A 14,297-nucleotide genomic window follows, 5' to 3' on the forward strand; every position below is an offset into this window, starting at 1 on the left:
TTGGAAGTAATCTTAATATCTAACAATAAGGAATGTGTTAGATACATTATTATATATTGATATGAAATAATACTAGGCCTCTGCTAATATCACGTTTTTGGAAAATATTTAGTGGCATGTATAATGATTCAATATAATGGCAATACACTGAGAAGAGCAGAAGTGAAATCTTTATACAGATTATAATCACAATTTCATACATAAACCAAATCATATAACGTATATGTATTTCGTTCATGTTTATTACATCTGTATGTTAATATATCAATAATAATGTTAGCATGTATATTAACATTTAAAGTTAACACACTAATCAATGCATTGGTAATTAGCACATATAATTTAATACAGTGAACATAAGTAACATAAATAATGGAAGGAAATATGTCTGAATATTAATCTTGCTTCTCTCTGAGTTATAAAATTATGGGTGACAATTTGTCTTTATCCTTTCCTATATCCCAAAGATTTCTGGTGTCAACATAAGCTGTAATTGTTAAGCAAAAAGTGAAAAGGAGTAAGACTCACTTGTTTAGACAAGGTGCTCTGTGTCCTTACTGTGTCCTTCCCGTGGGCTCAACCAGCCCTTAGTCCTTGGCCTGCTTGTGAGCAGACCTCACTTCCCTGGTGGTGGTTCTTGGTAAAATCTTAGTGAGATGAGAACCCAAGAGGAGAAAAAGGGTAAGGGAGCCCTGGAACCCAGGAGAGGTGCCCTGAAACAGAGGTGTGACTATTTGCTTTCATTTCCGTGTCTCATTAAGCTATCTGATATGCACATTTATGTTTCTTTTTTTTCTAATTCTTTTGGCAAGATGACGTTGATTCTCTGAGCTGTTCTGTTTGCTCAAGCAGATGCTGTAGTCATACAAGGCTCATGGTGAGTCTGAATCACACTCTTTAGAGGTGACCTCTGTGTGGAGCTCTGTGCTCCATATATTCTGAGGCTGTTTAAATTTCAAATATTTTGTTTCCTGTTAGAGTATGTGTTACAGTTACACTCTAAACTCTGATTTTCATTTCACAAAATATAGTCCCATAAGAAGATGCTTTGGCCACCAGCTGCGAAGAACTGATTCATTTGAAAAGACCTTGATGCTGGGAAAGATTGAAAGCAGAAGGGGACGACAGAGGATGAGATGGTCGGATGGCATCACCAGCTCAATGGACATGCGTTTGAGTAGACTATGGGAGGTGGTGATGGACAGGGAGGCCTGGCGTGCTGCAGCCCATGGGGTTGCAGAGAGTCAGACATGACTGAGCGACTAAACTGAACTGAAGAAGGTGCTTAATATGCATTAAGTGAAAAGGGATTTATCACTATTATTATTATAGTACAAGCCAAGTTTGTAAATAGAAATATGTGCATATGAATACACACAGACAAACAGTGATAAACTAGGATGAGGTGAGGAAGTGGGTGGGGGCTGCCAAAAACAGTGATCCAGAAAAATAATATCAAATGCAATATTTTTGGAAAAAAACTTAAAAAGACAAAAAAATTCACGGTGGAAAAAATATTAAAATTTTAAATAAAGATAGGATCTAACCTTCAGCAGTCCTTTGTCCTAGTCCCAGCCCTGAGTCATAGAAAGTATTTTGAAAAATATAGACTAAGGGATTAACAATTGTGATATGTTGGTGATGGAATTAAGAATAATACTTTTAAAATCATATATGTTATATATATATATATATATGTTTGCTATGAACATATAGCAATAAAATTTTTACAATAAAATGGTTCTTCTTAAAAATGCGCACAAGAGGCTAGGCCTGCAGCTCAAGAAGTTTAAGGCCAGTGATAGTAAATAGGATGCAAACCATCTTCAATGAAGTAAAGGTAGAATCAGAAACGATTTCTCCTTAGAGCACGAGGACTGGTTGCTGAAGTGAGCGGGTGAGTTGCTCCCCGCTGGGTGCTCCCACAGGACGCGGCTCCTACACGAGGAAGCACCGGCCGCTGTGCACACAGTCCACGGCCTTCTCATCACTCCCACCCGGGGGTCTCACGGTCCTCCCTGCTGGGCGTGATGATGCCTTCACAGCTACGGCTGTGGCCTGACCCAGTTCCAGACACAGGGTGGATGTTCAGTTACAATTTGAGGTCCTATCCTTTAGGCAAAATATAGCAAATATGCTTCTTTGAAGAATTATCAGGTGTTCCGAGGTACAGAGAGGCCAATGTTTTCTGTGCACTTTATTGCTAAAATTACCGACGAGGTTACCGACGAGATTACTGACGAGGTTTTAGCATGCTCTCCAGAGTCAAAATGTTCAGTTAGGCACAAAGGTGCACACTTAGATTTGTGTGTTCTGTTCTAACACTTGCGTGCTGTTGGCTCAGCTCTTGGTTGTGGGATCATCTGGGCCAAGGATTTGAGGCTTCCCCAGAACTGTCCTACATGCCTCCACCTCCTCATCCCCACTGGTAAAACCACAGGAGCCTGCCGCTGGTGTTTGGGTGATCCTCTTTCCAGAAATTAGAATAGCAGAGGCCTGGAGAACAGGCCCAGAAGCTCTCATCCCGCCCAGCTCTTACTGAGTGTGCCTTCCGAGTGTCCCTCCCAGGAGGAAGGAGCTTAAAGCTCAGATTTAAGTGCTCCTCAAGAGAAGGTGAAGTTCAAGTTCATCAAGTTCTTCTTGATGAAGACATCAAGATACGATGTCTTCAACATTTCTTTCTGTTTTGGCAAAGTCACAGAAAGGCAACTGTGTGAATTTTCAGCTGTGTGATAAATCCTAGGTTCTAAAAAGTGTGGGCAATTCCTGTAATTTCTTTTGGTGTCAGTTTTCTCATCTATGAGATGGGTTCAGTGTCTAGCCTTCCCACACCAAGGTGAGGATCCAATGAGATGCTCAGTGTGAAAATGCTTTGAAATATATCGAAAGACTTTAACATGTTCATATCCTTTTACTCATTAATTCCACTTCTGGAAATCTATCCTGAAAAAATAATCCTTTAAATTAAGCTGATGTACAAAGATGTTCACAGAAATCTTATTCATATGGAAATATTCCATGTATCCAACTATATAAATGGAACAAATTATAGCTCACTTATTTTCTGAAATATTTGTCACTTTTAAACATGATGTTTATGAATATATAAACATTAAAATTTTATTATGATTTAATAATACAAAAAAGAAGGAACCAAAATTTGAGTATAATGGTAATTTAAAAATATCTTTATGCACAGAAAGTAAAAGGGTAGTAAAGGCACCTGAATTTAACAATTTGTATTTGGAAGTTTTTTTAGTTTCTTCAACTTTTAAGTTCATAATGCTGCTTGCTGCTGCTGCTGCTAAGTCGCTTCAGTCGTGTCCAACTGTGCGACCCCATGGACAGCAGCCCACCAGGCTCCTCTGTCCATGGATTCTCTAGGCAAGAATACTGGTGTGGGTTGCCATTGCCTTCTCCATAAGTTCATAATAATGTGATAATAAAAGCTTCTATTATTTTAAAGACAACTTAACAGCCTGTATTAAATGTCATATTGATATTACTATTTAAAAACAAACAAACAATAGGCTAAAATGCTGGATGATGAGACTAATTATTTCATCATTTGCCAAGCCTTTGTGATAACTAGCCAATGAGAATTGAAAAGATACAAGTGGACATGAAATAAATCAATTACAAACCTGTTTATCTTTTCAAGAATAGACTATTGTGTTCCTGGAGGAAGAAGTGACTAGCACTTGGAAACATTTCCTGCCTGGAGTTCCCAGGCACAGGGAACCGTTTGCCCGCTCTTGGTGAGCGATCGAGAGAGAAGCGAGCAGGGTGGAGGCCCAGGCCCCGGTGTGTGCTGGCCTGACTCTGGACTCAGCGGTGTCCTCCTGCAATCTGGCCTGCTGCCCCGGCTGCTGCATTCATACTCTTTCCTCTGCTTTGACAGCTCTGTCTCCAGATCTTCACACGACCAAGAAGTTCAGGTCCACATAGTTCTTTACAGAGTTCAAGTTCATTGCAAATATCCCCTCCTCAGAGAAGCCTTCCTGGACTACTCAGGTGAGAATGCCCCTCTCCCCCTCCAGGGCCCTACTAACTCTCTATCATCCTGGTAAATTTATTTTTTAATATCACATGGACACTTATTGATTGCCTGGCTTGTCTCCTCCCAGCTCTTCCCACTCCTCCGTCATGCCCATGTCAGTGCTGGAAGAATAGGAGCTTTACTTGTTTTGTTCACTGATGTTTCTCCAGTGCTTAGGACAAACCCTGGCACATAGCATATAGTAAGTGAAAGGGTGAAAGTGAAAGTTGCTCAGTCGTATCCGACTCTTTGCGACCCATGGACTATACAGTCCATGGAATTCTCCAGGCCAGAATACTGGAGTGGGTAGCATTTCCCTCCTCCAGGGGATCTTCCTGACCCAGGGATAAATTCAGGTCTCCTGCTTTGCAGGGGCATTCTTTACCAGCTGAGCCACCAGGAAAGCCCAAGAAAACCGGAATGGGTAGCCTATCTCTTCTCCAGCAGATCTTCCCGACTGAGGAATCGAACCGGGGTCTCCTGCATTGCAGGCGGATTCTTTTACCAACTGAGCTATCAGGGAAGCCATTCAATAAATAATTGGTAAATGAATAAACTTAAGCTGTTTTATGAAATAAGTCTATTTTCATGTCATTTCATTTGTTGTATTGTTGCCTGAGTTGTTAGCTACTTCTTTAAACTATAAGGTGGGACAGTAATTTTTTGTAGTCATTGGGATGCACTTAGGAGGTTTGCCTAGATCATACCAGCCTGCTGAAGAGTGATACCCTTTCCTTCCTGGAGCTGACGCCTAGGGCCCCTGCAGGCAGGAGAAGGCCTGTTTGCCAGGTGTCAACAAGTTTCCTTGATCCTTGGTCGAAGGTCTTTCAAAGTATGTCGTAAGGGAAATGAAAGGGGGCTGACTTGCTTTGGAGAGAAAGGGTAAGGGGTCACTGTGAAAATTACTCAGTCGTGTCTGACTCTGCAACCCCATGGATTGTAGCCCTCCAGGTTCCTCTGTCCATGGGATTTCCCAGGCAAGAATACTGGAGTGGGTTGCCATTCCCTTCTCTGGGGAATCTTCCCCACCCAGGGATCAAACCCAGGCCTTCCACACTGCAGGCAGATTCTTTACCATCTGAGTCACCAGAGAAGCCCCAGGGGGTCACTAGAGACCCCTAACATTCCAAGAACACCTAATTCTTTCCTAATACTCTTAGCAAGGACAGATTTCTTTCAAGGCTGGCTGGCCTTATTCCTGCATAGACCACTATGGGGTCAGTTAACTGTTTTCTGAAAGGTCCGATAATTAATATTTTCTGTTTCATCACCTGATTTCCACCATTGCGGTACAAATGCAGAAGATGATTTGTAAACAAACAAGGGTGGCCGGTTTGGGCCCGATGACCATAGCTTATCTGAACCTGGACAAAACCATGGTTTTTCAGCCACCAGATCAGTTCTAACCTCAGTATGACATTCCTTCTGGAGGTCCAGTGGCATGAAACTGGGTAAGCGACAATCACATGTCAGGAGAAGGGAGGCAAAGGCTGGTGGCAAAATACGATTGGAAATAGACCCAGGTAATATTCTGAGATATGTTATTTAGAATTTAGTTCGTCTGAAAGTGGTTTCAAGTCAAAGAACGTTCAACTCGACTGCTCTGTACTCGGCACCCACTGTGCTGTTTATTTGGAGAGCTGATATTCAAAACATTGAACGACCGGTGTGGCAGGGGGACTGATCAGTTAGAAAGCAAGAGTGGCATGAGCCATCAGTAGGGCCACGCGGTGTGTACAGAAGAAGCAGCCCACGAGTGTAGCCTGGCAGGTAGGAAAGCAATCCCCAGCAGGGCTGCAATCACAAGTATGCTGTCTTTGTGACAGATATACAAAACAGAGGCCTTGGTGCAAAAACGTCTCACTACACACCTTTCACGAACGTTGGAAATTCCTCCACTGAAGGTTTATTTCTTTAGGCTAAAGTTTGACATCTTTGTTTTAAATGTAAAAAAAAAACAAAAGCAAAAAAAATCCCTCCCACCACCCCCACCCCACCGCCCCAAAAAACACCCAAAAAACGCTTGGAAGCAAATATACATTGAACCACTTTGAGTCACTCTTAGTCTTTGAAGGAATTCTGGTATGCTGAATGAATTATTTGAATTCGATCCTTGCCAACAGTCAGTTGGGAGAGATTTTGAAAGAGAAAGATACAGAAAGTGTAAGTAAATAAGGGACTTTGGGAATATGCTTTAGAGAGGAAAGACCTTGGCATGAGAAGTGGGTTGGCATCCAGGAAAAATTCGGTTCACTTCAAATTTTGATCAAATTTGCCCTGAGTATAAAAGCCATTTTTCTGAAAAATGAACACAGGAAATCTTTCTGTTGTGACTGTTAGGAATCTTAGCACTAAATTTGCAACCCACCTCTACTGTGCAGTGGAGAAGGCGATGGCACCCCACTCCAGTACTCTTGCCTGGAAAATCCCATGGATGGAGGAGCCTGGTGGGCTGCAGTCCATGGGGTCGCTAAGAGTCGGACACGACTGAGCGACTTCACTTTCACTTTTCACTTTCATGCATTGGAGAAGGAAATGGCAACCCACTCCAGTGTTCTTGCCTGGAGAATCCCAGGGACGGGGGAGCCTGGTGGGCTGCCATCTATGGGGTCGCACAGAGTCGGACAGGACTGAAGCGACTTAGCAGCAGCAGCAGCAGCTACTGTGCAAATCTTACACTTTGTTTTTTATTTTTCTTATAGTTTTCCTTCTACGTTGTTCCTCAAACACTTCTTTTGTCTTTCTGTAATGCCTGTATTTTTGCAAGCACCCTCAAATTCTGTGTGCAGCAAAATATCTGGATAGATATTCATTCATTTATTTATGCAATCTTGCAACACAGACACTCAGTGTGTACTAGACACCAGTCTTAGCTGAACAGGGAATCGTATCCATCAGGCTTCAGTGGACTTAGAAGATGATTTCAAAACCACAACAGATATTCCTGATTTTCTTATTATTATCCTCTTTAGATTTTCTGGGGCAGGAGGGGGAAGAGGGAATTGTGCAAAGATTCACCAACCTGTGCAAGGCGGTAGTTGTTCCTTGAGGTCCTGGGGGAGGCTGCAGGTAGGGAGGGGGCTGCGGTGGAAAACTTCAGAGCGGTGACGAGGAGGACAGCAAGGCCAGATGCAGGGAGCATCTTCATCTCCTCTTGGTGGATCGGTAATTATAGTAACCCTGGGGGACGCGAGACAGTGCATGTTTGCACTTCAACCTTGAGCTGCTTTTATAGAGTCAAACAGGTCTGGGCCCTCAGAGTAAGGATGATTCATGTCTCAAAAGGTAATTATACAGCTCCTTTCTCCCCTGATGATGGGGTAACACAGTAGGACACAGGAGTCAGGGAAAGCTTCATTCTTTGCCATTTATCAAGTGGCAAAAGGAGGAAAAACAATCACTTTTAATGCATTTTGTCAGCTATTAATAATTCCACGAATTGGAGTAGACATGATTAATCTGAACCCATCTCAAGTGAAACCTTTGATAAGTCTCAATTTGGGGCCTTGTCCATTCTACTTGCAGGAAAGGTAAAGGAATAGAATATACTTAATTTGTCCTCAGTAATTCTGGGCTCCCCACACGCTCACCCCTATCACCTTCTGCATTCACTTGGACATTTCTCAGAAACGAATGCCGCTTATAACGATGCTGCTGGGACACGTAAGATCCTGAGTCATCAAGGAAACAGTACATTATTCTGTGCTGACTTAGGTTGCAAGGTACACTGGTAATTGTTAGAAAGCTTTTGAATAAGTTAGCGCAAGAGAGATGTTCTTTGTTAACTGAAATATTAAATTCTGCATTCTCTGTGCATTCTGGTTAACTAGAGTCATCCTCTTGTTCCTGGCTCTGATTTAAATGGATCGTGACTTAAAGATAGCATGCAGAAATGGTGCAAAATCACTTTGGCATCAAATAGAGATTAAATTTCTAGCTGTGTGATTTTGGACAAGTTATGTAACCTCTGAACATCAGTTTGTTTTAATCTGCAAAAGACTAACTAATGCTGTGTGCAAGCTTGTCACATTACAGAGGTAGCAGAGCAGGCAGCATGATGTCTGTGGGCACCACTTGCATCCAGTAGACCTGGGTTCAAATGCTAGTTCTGACACTTGTCCATATGACTTTGAGCAGGTTACTTAATCTTTTTCAGCTATGTAATTTTTCCTGAAAAAACGGGGGAAAATGTGCCTACTTTGAAGAATTGTTATAAAGGAGTAAATCAGGTCTTAACAAAACAGAGTGCTCAGTAGACATCAGCTCTTACAAAATAATGTTCATCTTTTTACTTCGATACCAGGCACCAGGTAGGCTTTTAATTAATGTTTTTTGAATATATGTGCCCAGTTGTATCTGACTCTTTGTGATGCCCTGGACAGCAGCATGCCAGGTCCCCTGTCCTTCACCATCTCCTGGAGCTTGCTCATACTCATATCCATTGAGTCAATGATGGCGTCCAACCATCTCATCCTCTGCCACTCCCTTCTCCTCCTGCCTTCAGTCTTTCCTAGCATCAGGGTCTTCTCCAAGGAGTCAGCTCTTCACATCAGGTGGCCACAGTATTGGAGCTTCAACTTCAGCATGAGTCCTCCCAGTGACTATTCAGGGTGGATTTCCTTTAGGATTGCCTGGTTTGACTGATGGATATATGAATGACTCAATCAATGAATCTCAAAATGTAGTTCCTAGACCAGTAGCATAACTATTACTAGGAAACTTGTTGGAAATGTAAATTCTCAGGCCCCACCCAGAATTACTGAATCAGAAACTCTGGGACGGGGGCCCAGGAGGTATGTTTTATTAAAAAAATTTTTTTAATTATTTATTTATTATTATTATTTTTTACTTTGCAATATTGTATTAGTTTTGCCATACATCAACATGCATCTGCCATGGGTGTACACATGTTCCCAATCCTGAATCCCCCTCCCACCTTCCTCCCCATACCATCCCTCTGGGTCATCCCAGTGCACCAGCCCCAAGCTTCCTGTATCCTGCATGGAACCTGGACTGGCGATTCATTTCTTATATGATATTATACATGTTTCAATGCCATTCTCCCAAATCATCCTCCCACTCCCTCTCCCACAGAGTCCAAAAGACTGTTCTATACATCTATGTCTCTTTTGCTGTCTCGCATACAGGGTTGTCATTACCATCTTTTTAAATTCCATATATATGCATTAGTATACTGTATTGGTGTTTTTCTTTCTGGCTTACTTCACTCTGTATAATAAGCTCCAGTTTCATCCCACCTCATTAGAACTGATTCAAATGTATTCTTTTTAATGGCTGAGTAATACTCCATTGTGTATATGTACCACAGCTTTCTTTTCCATTCGTCTGCTGATGGACATCTAGGTTGCTTCCATGTCCTGGCTATTATACACAGTGCTGCGATGAACACTGGGGTACACATGTAGGAGATACGTTTTAACAAGCTGTGCAGGTTATTCTGATGCATGCTTGGAAAACCATTGGAGTAATTGAGCAAACAGGATTATGAAATATGGGATGAAGTGAACAATATATACAAAATGCCAAAAACATCCTTGTCACAGACAGTATTCAGTATCACCCTTGCCATCTGCAGCAGTGTGGCATTTCTTGTATTTAAAGTCATTTGTGAAGTCTGTTGCAAATAATTTAACACTAATATTTGTTAGGTGATAGATAAAAATACGTGAATGTCTTACTTAGATATCAGAATAAGTATGATTAGATTCAAGGTTATTCCTAGGTGATCTCTCTCTCTCTCTTGCTCTGTTGCATGGTGATATATTTTCCTACATGAAGAGAAAATAGTGGAGTTACAAGCCATGTATGGGGGTCTGGTGAATAATCCCGGGTGCTCGATGAGAATTTGTTATACATATGAACATTATCTCTGTCATATGCTGTGAGATACACAAAACATGATCCTCAGAAGAAAAAAGAAAATCACAGATCCAGTAGGCTAGTTCAACTAACTAAATTATATTGTTCCTTGAAGAATGAATGATACAAGTCTCACTTAAGGTTGTTTTACAAATGAATAAATGAACACACACACATATACTCATTGCCACTTTTTGGTCTGAGAAAGGGAAAGACATTACAATAATCATTCAAAATTTCCATCTATATGTTCTCCTATCTTCTACAGTACTACTTAATACTATAACTTCATAACAGCTGCCACAATTGAAGAACAAAGAATGAATGAGTCCTTGAAACTTCCCTCCGTTTGATCATCTCATTCCCCTGTTTTCTCCCCACACTATTGTTCCAGTTTATCATGATGGTCCAGTGCAGACAGGAAGTGGAGGGATGGCAGCAGGAAATTCTGGACCAATTGAGAGAAAATGCTCTCATTTCCAGAACTCCAAACAGTTTACAAAATTCCATTTTTGGATACAAATTGAGGAAAATAACTGCTTATAAGGTATGATCTGGGCGTCCCTGGTGGCTCAGATGGTAAAGAATCTGCCTGCAATGCAGGAAACCTGGGTTCGATTCCTGGGTTGGGAAGATGCCCTGGAGAAGGGAATGGCTATCCACTCCAGTATTTTTGCCTGGAGAATTCCATGGACAGAGGAGCCTGGTGGGCCAAAGCCCCTAGGGTCACAAAGAGTCAGACACAACTGATCAACTAATACAAGGTATGATCTAGATATTTCTAGAAGATTCCAGCATCCAGTTTTCATTTGCATGAGCTTAATAAATCTCAATACTCTCAAGTATGACCCTTTGATTGTTAAGAACAAAAGCCGATAATTTCTAGGTATTTTCTCTCTTCACAGAGAGAAAAAATTTGCTTTCTTCCGTTTTTGTGTCAAGTCTAAGTTAAATCCAAATCATTCCAACCTAAAAAGTTCATATCAAAGCAAGTCAAGGACTAAAAGGTAATGAAATGAGAGACCATATCACAGAGAAATGTGGAAAGCACAGTATCTGTAGAAAAATTGGGTGATAAAAATAATATGCAGATTGGAGGCTGATAATCTGTTTCATGTTTACTGATGCTTGGGTTGATGTTTTGGGGATCCTGCAGACGTTGTAGAAAGTTTATACAGAACTTAGGTTTCCATATACCACTAATATAAGGGGCTAAGTATTTCAAATTATAGAATAAAGTTCACTGCAAATAATTGCTCTTTTTTAGACTCTCGCTGAATTCAATTCCATGGTGTGATCACTCATGTCTGACTATTTGTGACCCCATGGACTATAGCCCACCAGGTTTCTCTGTCCATGGGATTCTTGCCTTCTCTCTCCAGGCAAGAATACTGGAGTGGGTTGTAATTTCCTATGCTAAGGGATCTTTCCAACCCAGGGATCTAACCCACATCACTTAACTCTCCTGTATTGGCAGGCAGGTTCTTTACCATTAGCACCACCTGGGAAGCCCTTGATTCAATAGGGGTTTTAGTAAATCCTCAGCATTTAGGTTGCTGAGACGGTGCCTGCTGTGCATATGATGAATAATTGTTGAATAAATTACTGCTTGCCCAGTTGACTTACTTAAGGGGTTCTGTTTTTAGACAGACCTAAAATTAAATATTGACTTGGTCGCTTTCTAAATGTATTATTAGTTAGTGTTATTAAGTTTCAAGCTATGAAAATCTGTTTGGATAATTCAGTTTTGAAAGGATACCAGGCATCTGAGAGGACTGCCAGGAAGGCTGGCACATCAGGCTGGGAGATCCAGCAGAAATAAGGGCAGCAGAAACGAAAGCCAAGGAGTGCTCTGTGGCTGGGACCCGGGCACCTTACAGCCGGGCACAGGCCCAGCTGACAGTCAAGGCCATGCTGCGGGGCTCTGGTTTCTGATTGTCTTTTTCTCTCTCCCACAGCATTCAGAGTCTTTAATGAGAGATTCTGTTGCTTAGGTTGGGTCAGTGTCCTTACTTTGACGTTCAGGGTCAACGAGCATGTCTCCACAATAAGAGGCAGGACACCTTCCATAGAGATCACTGATTATATATATATATATATATTATGCATATAATGGCAATATCCCCTGGAGAGAAAATTGGTGCTGGGCAAAGAACAAAACATAACCAAACCCAGAAAATGTCTATTACAATCTGTGAACCCTCCTAAACTATCTCCTGCACTGTAAAATCAGGGAGTGGGGTAATATCTATCTCAGATGGATGTTGAGAGGATTATAAAATAGCTTATGGAAGCTTAGGATTCAGTCCAATTCTGAAATAGGAGGTTTCAGAATTGCTTTTTGCTATGTTTTGCAAAAATTCCCCAGAAATACTGTGATTAATTAATAAACAAATGAACATATGGCATTTTCTAACTTCTAAGATACCATTGGTTATTGAATTGACCATTGATTAAAATAACAATTATGGGAAAAAAACAAAGCATCACATCATTAAATGTACATATTGATATGCTATATGTTGTTTAAGTGTGTTTTGTCTGACACTCACTACTAGAATGTAAGCTCCATAAGAATAATGACTCTATATTTTCTCTGCAACAATATCTCTAGTACATAAAACAGTGTCTGGCACAAAATAGGTATTCAGTAAATAGTTGAATAAATGATTGCATGCATGAATGAATGATTGAATGATTAAAGCTAGGAATAAGAAAAATGATTGTCCTCAGAGGGATAAATTTTACTTAACCCATATGGTGAATCAAACCAACGTGTGTAGCATTACCCCAAGGTATTCTTAAACCCTTGTTAGACACCACACTTTGAGCCAAGCACCCTATGTACACTTCCCCCAAAAGTGTAGAACACTCCATTTTTTCGATGAAGACACTTCAGGCTTAGTTAGGGAGGGTAAATAGTTAGTTGGAGTATCCGTAGATGCTAACTGATGGCTCCATGATTTTAATCCAAATTTGTCAGAGCTCAATACCTGTGCTCCTGTAGGTTACAGGAAGCATGCACACATGGGTGCGTGGGCCAGGCAGTGTCCTCGGGATGCTGGGCTCGAGCGAGGAGAGGACCACCTGGCTGACTCCAGCTGCCAGCAGCTCCCGAGCACTTTCAGGTGTGGTTTCTACATTTCTGGTTTCTGCATCTCAATCTCTAGTGAATTCGGCTCTGGCAAATGATTGGATCTCTGGACTTCTGAGGTGCAGTTTGGGAGAATGCCTTGCTAGGAGACAGGCTCCTAGCAAATCAGCCACCAGCATTACCATAGCCTTTCTTTCATACTTCTCAAACAAACATACTCCACTTTGAAGTCTGACTTGTAAAAATGGTGCAAACTGATATAATCCTAAAATCACTATGTATCAAGAACCATATAAGGGTTCATACTTTTTTGAACATTTTGTATAATCCTCAGAATTCTCATTGAGAATATAATTTAAAAGAATAAAATCCAAAGTGTTTATTTTATTCTTAGTGATAACAGCAAAAACTTGGAAACAACCTAAATGTCTAAAAATAGGGAAGTGGTTATGTAAGTGATAGCAACTCAAGATTGTATAATTTAGTCATTAGAAAGGAAAGAGCAATGCATAAAATATTAAAGGAACAATTTCAACCAAAAAAGGAAATCACAAAATTGGGCAAATTTGTTTCAGTCTGCTAAAATATATATATATGCTGCTGCTAAGTCTCTTCAGTTGTGTCTGACTCTGTGCGATCCCACAGATGGCAGCCCAGCAGCTCCCCCGTCCCTGGGATTCTCCAGGCAAGAACACTGGAGTGGGTTGCCATTTCCTTCTCCAATGCATGAACGTGAAAAGTGAAAGTGAAGTCTCTCAGTCATGTCCGACTCTTCGAGACCCCATGGATTGCAGCCTACCAGGCTCCTCTGTCCATGGGATTTTCCAGGCAAGAGTACTGGTGTGGGGTGCCACTGCCTTCTCCCGAAATATATATATATACATAAAGGCAAAAGAGAATATCTGGAGAAATGGCAGCAGTAGTGTTAAGGTGGAAGGTCTTATACATAACTGTGTTTGTAAATCTTCTTCTAATTTGACCATAGTGAAAATTTCAGATATACAGAGCAAGCTAATGGTTATCAGTGAGGAGAGAGGAGGGGGAAGGGCCGTTTGCGGGAGAAGACTAAGAAGTACAAGCCATTAGGTATAAAATAAGCTACAAGGGGGGCTTCCCTGGTGGTCCAGTGGTTAAAGAAAAATACCTATTACACAGAGTGAAGTAAGTCAGAAAGAAAAACACCAATACAGTATACTAATGCATATATATGGAATTTAGAAAAATGGTAACAAGGACCCTATATGCGAGACAGCAAAAGAGACACAGATATATAGAAGTCTTTTG

The 14,297-nt window shown here is 41.1% G+C and overlaps 1 protein-coding gene and 1 long non-coding RNA gene across 2 annotated transcripts in view; one reads left to right on the plus strand and one right to left on the minus strand.

Moving 5' to 3' along the window:
- The window catches only part of MMP20 (matrix metallopeptidase 20), a 57,541-nt gene extending 50,354 nt beyond the window's left edge, over positions 1-7,187 (minus strand). Inside the window, exon 1 of the mRNA XM_005899511.2 lies at positions 7,062-7,187. Coding sequence (XP_005899573.1) covers positions 7,062-7,187 — 126 coding nt within the window. The remainder of the gene's footprint in view (positions 1-7,061) is intronic.
- LOC138990967 (uncharacterized) overlaps positions 3,693-14,297 on the plus strand; it is a 66,988-nt gene continuing 56,383 nt past the window's right edge. Inside the window, exon 1 of the long non-coding RNA XR_011466992.1 lies at positions 3,693-4,014. This is a non-coding gene — a long non-coding RNA (uncharacterized lncRNA). The remainder of the gene's footprint in view (positions 4,015-14,297) is intronic.

Source organism: Bos mutus, chromosome 15 (genome assembly GCF_027580195.1).
Source record: "Bos mutus isolate GX-2022 chromosome 15, NWIPB_WYAK_1.1, whole genome shotgun sequence".
Classification (NCBI taxonomy): Eukaryota; Metazoa; Chordata; class Mammalia; order Artiodactyla; family Bovidae; genus Bos; species Bos mutus.